Here is a 5017-nt window from a genome sequence, read left to right as displayed (position 1 = left end):
GAGGTTGGGCGGGGAGGTCAAAAAAGGTTTTCGTTTTCTTCAAGGTGTATAATAGATGTATAGTCTACACTTTATAGATAGGCTGACCATGGGTTAATCAAGTCTTCTAAATGTGTTTGGTATTGCGGTAGCTGTTGTGGTTGTGGTTTGAAAAAAGTTGTTTTATAAAAAATACTTTTAGTTGAGGTTGGTTTGAAAAAATAGATGTTTGGTTAAAACTGTGGTTGAAATTGAGGTTGAAGAAAAAGTAGTTTAATGTGTTTGGTTAAAAATGCTTTTAAAATTGAGGTTATAAAATAATTTTAAAAAATATATATTAATATTGATAATTTTTAATTTAAATATTATGGATTTAACTATTGCTATTACATCATGAAATAAATCATACTTAATATAAAATATTTTTTATTATTCCATGAAAGCATCTACAATTCCATTATGTACGAAATACATCTGATAAGAATTACAGTTTCCATAATTATTTTAGCGTATAATAAAATTAGATAAAATATTATCAGGTATAAAATTCAGTCTAAACTAATTTAAAAAAAATATTAAAAAAATTATCACACACTAAAAAAAAAAAAAATTCAGTGCAAGTGAACAGTGCAAGAAATTGCACTGTTCACTATTTTTAAGTGAACAGTGCAATTTCTTGCACTGTTCATGTTAATTGCACTGTTCAATGAACAGTGCAATTAACATGAACAGTGCAAGAAAAGCAGGAAAAAATTGCTCGCCAAAACCGCAGGTGAAATGCCAAATTTTTGTGGGTCTCATGGCCAAAACACAATTGCTGAAAATAACCAAACATCATGCTATTGCGTTTGATATAAAAAGCAGAAGCTAACGCAGAGCCAAACACTATCTAACAAAGAAAGTCTTCCAAAAGTTTTGGTTAAATCACTTTGAAGTACTCATTTGAATAGAAATGAGAAAAAAAAAAAGATTTACCTTCCACCACTTGGAAACAGAACTATGTAAGAAGAATACATGTCATTTACGGAGATTTCTTATTCCTCTTCGATTATAAATTCAAATAATGTTTTTTTTTTAAAAAAAATCACAATGAGACTTTTATATGCAAGAAAAAAAGAAGATGAAGTTGATTTGCTAATTGCCAAGCACAATTCTACTCTGTTTTTTTTTTAAATATAGGTGTCCGGACCGGTTTATACACACCTCGAATAATTCCTCGAAACCCTAGAATTAATGACTAGATAAGCCTCTAGTGATCTTTAGGTTTGCAGCACTCGAACTAGTGATATTTGAAAAGCAAACTCGGGGTCTGTAACCAGTTGAGCTCAAAGTTGTCAATTCCGTTTCGGTAGGTGTTTTGTTTTTTCAATTGGAATGGAATGTTTCAGTTTCGAAGTGTTTCGACGTGCCGTTTCAGGGTTGTACTGTTCATATATATTATGCAATACAAACACAATGCCAAACAAATATAATTTCAAATTTTAAAATATTTCTAAATAGTCAAGATTAAATAGATCTTTAACTTAAAGTAATTCAACTTAAACAAAATATTAAAATATTATGAAAGTAAAATGTTTTAACACAAATATTTTAAATATAAATTTAGGTCAATGTTATCAAGACTAATGAAATCTAAAGCATCCCTTATTTTGCTCAAATTCCTACAAAGTATAAACATGAAAAAAACAACATAAATATAAACCATATATATTAGTGATAAATCTAATTTTAAAAAATTAATATCATTGATAATGAAAATAGTAATAATAATTTTTAATATTATTATTAATATCATTGTTATTGAAAATAGTAATGAAAAAGAGCTTTTTATACTTGGGTGGTTTAATTAATTAAATTGAACAAGGTTCAATTTGATTCAATGGCTTTTCAAGAGTGAAATGGAACATGTGGAATGGAACCGGAACGTTCCGGCTGAAATTTAGCCGAAAAATCCGGAACAGACCGAGATTTAAAATGAGATGAAAATTGTTCCGTTTTGCTCCGTTTTTTGAATTGGTATGGAATGTTTCAGTCATTCCGGACGAAACGGAACGGAATTGACAATTTTGGTTGAGCTCCATCCCTCGAGGTTAAAAACGATAACTTGCCATAAAAAATGTAACTAGAAAAATCAAGAGAAGAAAGTAAATCGAGATATTTGATCTTGTAACATGAATCATTTATTCGGTTATATCAAATGACTCTGTTTATTAAGATTAATTTTTTATTTAATCAAATAATAATAAAAATAGATACATACGTGAAATTGATTGAATAAAATTAAAGGTAAAAAAATATCAAGCAAGGTTACCCTTATTAGAAATTTAAAAATAAAATTTATTTATATAAAACATAAAACAATATTATACATGAATTAGAATAAACCCTTCATAAATTAAATATGTATAACATAATTAAAAGCAACTATTATTTAAAAATGGCTAGATAAAAAGATAAAAAAAAAAGATAGAAAGGGGTGTTAAATTAAATATAAACTGAAAACTTATTTTAATATATATATATATAAATTATATAAAAATCTCAAATCAACCTGAAAACTAAATAACTTCTTGATTTTAGATATGATTTTTTAGATACTTTTAAGATGAAAAATCATTTAAGTGGAAATCACCTCATGAAACAAAACTTATTAATACTAAAATCAATCATTTTAGTCGGTGAAATTAGTGTTAATATTATTTTTTTCTCTTTACCGTCAAAATACAACGAGATATTTCTCTCTTATCCCAAACCAAAAACTAAAAAATAAAAAAAAATAATTTTTTATACCAAAATTAAGTTGAAAAAAAAATGAAGAGGCATGTAAATATAATTTGACACTAAGTCGAGACAAAAAAAAAACTGTCAGTCCTCTTTAATAAAATACAGAAAAAAGAAAACAAATTAAAAATTAAAAGATAAGTTATAATAATTAGTTTTTGGTATTATGAAATTGTAAAAATCCTTTTTAAAAGACTAATTCCTGCAAAAATAATAATTAAACAAAACAATTTCAAAGAAACGAGGGGAAGATATTAGTTAAAAAATAAAATAAAAGATTAAACCAAATCTAGAACGCACCTATCCTCAGAGGACAAAAAAAGGCCCCAGGCCACTTGCTTGGTTTCGCTTTATATTTTTTTTTTAATGTTGTATACCTTGATCTCTTTGGTTTTTTTCTTTTATCTAGATAAGAGACTTGTGGTCTAGCATTACTGTTTTTAATCACCTTCAATAATAAATAAATAAAAACAAGGTTCAAGTTTTGGGTCCCTTAATTTTTAACACTAAGAAACGTTAAAATGACTCCAGAAAAATAAAAATAAAACTAAATAAAATATATTTATGCGCTCTAATCTACTTTTTGATGCGTAAACATTATCTATATTAAATTTTCATCATAAAAAAAAATTTATTGATAGCAAGATTATTTTTTATAGTCAAAATATTGTCTACCGAATATTTTCTCTCCTATCTCCATTCCATGATGATTTTCTCTGGCATCTATGAAAGTTCAAGGATTGAAATGCAATAAAATAAAAGTTTAGAATCAAAATACAAATAAATAAAAGACAAGGTCTGAAAAGGCAAAAAAGCAAAACTTGGAGGGCCAAATTGAAGTTTGCCATTCTTTAAATGAAAAAAGACTATTTCTTCTTTCACTTTTTTAGCAATAATTTAAAATTCTATTTTGCAAAAACAATTTTTATTTCAACATCAAAATAATATATGACATTGAATAAACAAGATCATGTAAATAAAAATGATACCAACTCATAATGCGTGGGAGTAATGTTGAGATTATGAGCTAGAAATACAATTAATTGGTTGCTGTATTAACAGTAAACAAACCTGCCAGTACTATTTAAATACAAAAAAACAAAAAATCTTATTTCATTACATTTGTTTACATGCGAAGTAAATTCCTCGTGATCAACCTCTTCTCAAATCTTCCTCTTCAAACATACAGAGATTTTTTTAAAAGAAAAGAAAAAAAAAACAGAGAGGGCGGGGAGGAGAACAACCAGAAATAGTTACAAACAAGTATTTTCCTATGCCAATTACTCTATCCAAGGACATGTAGTGACCTAGACATGTGGCTGATTTGGTTCCTCCTTGCGACTCCTTGCGCGTGCAATTAGCCTGGTCAACATGTCAAGTAACTTATTGGTGGTTAACTGGCTTAAAATGTTGGACAACTCTCGGCTTGATTCATATGCAACTCCGATAAATAAACAGGCCCATACGACCGAAATAACGCACCCCAGAATTGGAGCCAGAATAGCTAGAAGCAATATCGCAGCGAGGGCACTGGCAAAGAGTCGGAGATTGCCAACCAGTGTGTAGTAAGTTGATTCTCGAGCTCGGAGCATAACTTCGGCCACCGATGCCGTGGCATATATAAACAGAGCAACAAGGAAAACTGACATAATAACGTCGTGGCTGTCGAATGGAGAGCCTTTAATTGACTGGTACTTCACTTGGATTTGATTGTTTAGCGTCCCAACCAGGAGGGCAAATATTCCATGTTGCATAATAATGCTGTTATAACATCAACAATTAAAATCGCTAAGTACGCAAAAATTAAGGACAATTTCAGAGGCTAATTCCTTGACTGGAAAAATAGAGTTTAAAGTGAAGGAAGCATTAACACAAGAAAGAGGAAGTGAAGGGCTTAAGAAAAAAAACAAAAAGGGAAATAAAGCAAAGGAATTTAATTTAGACTAACCTTTCTTTTTCGAAAGCAGGATTTGGCCTGTGGTTTTCAGCCATTATGCTCTGCTCCATTTCTCTACACAGATAATGAAGCTCAAATGGGTTTAAAGTGTTTATGCTGAATTTGTTGGTAGAGATGGAGGGGGGGCTTTTTTATAGACGTTGAGGAATGAGGAGAGGGAATTTCGAGCTGACCTTTTCGGTATTTTCTGATTGGTGGAACTTTGTGTGGGGCCTTTATTGGAAGTTTGGATAATCAATAAAATGTCATGCTTGAATAAGCGATGGTTTGAATATATATATACTATTATATATAGCTTCT

General features: G+C 29.3%; 1 protein-coding gene across 1 annotated transcript; it reads right to left on the bottom strand.

Moving 5' to 3' along the window:
- Positions 1–3838: 3838 nt before the first annotated feature.
- LOC112323974 (uncharacterized) lies at positions 3839–5017 on the bottom strand. Its single transcript, XM_024584220.2, has 2 exons — positions 4709–5017; positions 3839–4521 (listed from the first exon to the last, which is right to left on the bottom strand). Exons 1-2 carry the CDS (start codon positions 4765–4767, stop codon positions 4068–4070), a joined length of 513 nt encoding a protein of 170 aa, XP_024439988.1. The 5' UTR covers positions 4768–5017; the 3' UTR covers positions 3839–4067.

The sequence above is a fragment of the Populus trichocarpa genome, chromosome 14 (assembly GCF_000002775.5).
Source record: "Populus trichocarpa isolate Nisqually-1 chromosome 14, P.trichocarpa_v4.1, whole genome shotgun sequence".
Lineage (NCBI taxonomy): Eukaryota > Viridiplantae > Streptophyta > Magnoliopsida > Malpighiales > Salicaceae > Populus > Populus trichocarpa.
Note: the sequence above shows the minus strand (reverse complement) of the source record. Positions and strands in the feature narration are given on the sequence as shown.

Coding starts and splice junctions, on each gene's coding strand:
- LOC112323974 (XM_024584220.2), bottom strand. CDS start 4,767: ATGGAGCAGAGCATAATGGCTGAAAACCACAGGCCAAATCCTGCTTTC. Junction 4,522..4,708: donor CCTGCTTTCGAAAAAGAAAG/GTTAGTCTAAAT, acceptor ATGTTATAACAG/CATTATTATGCAACATGGAA.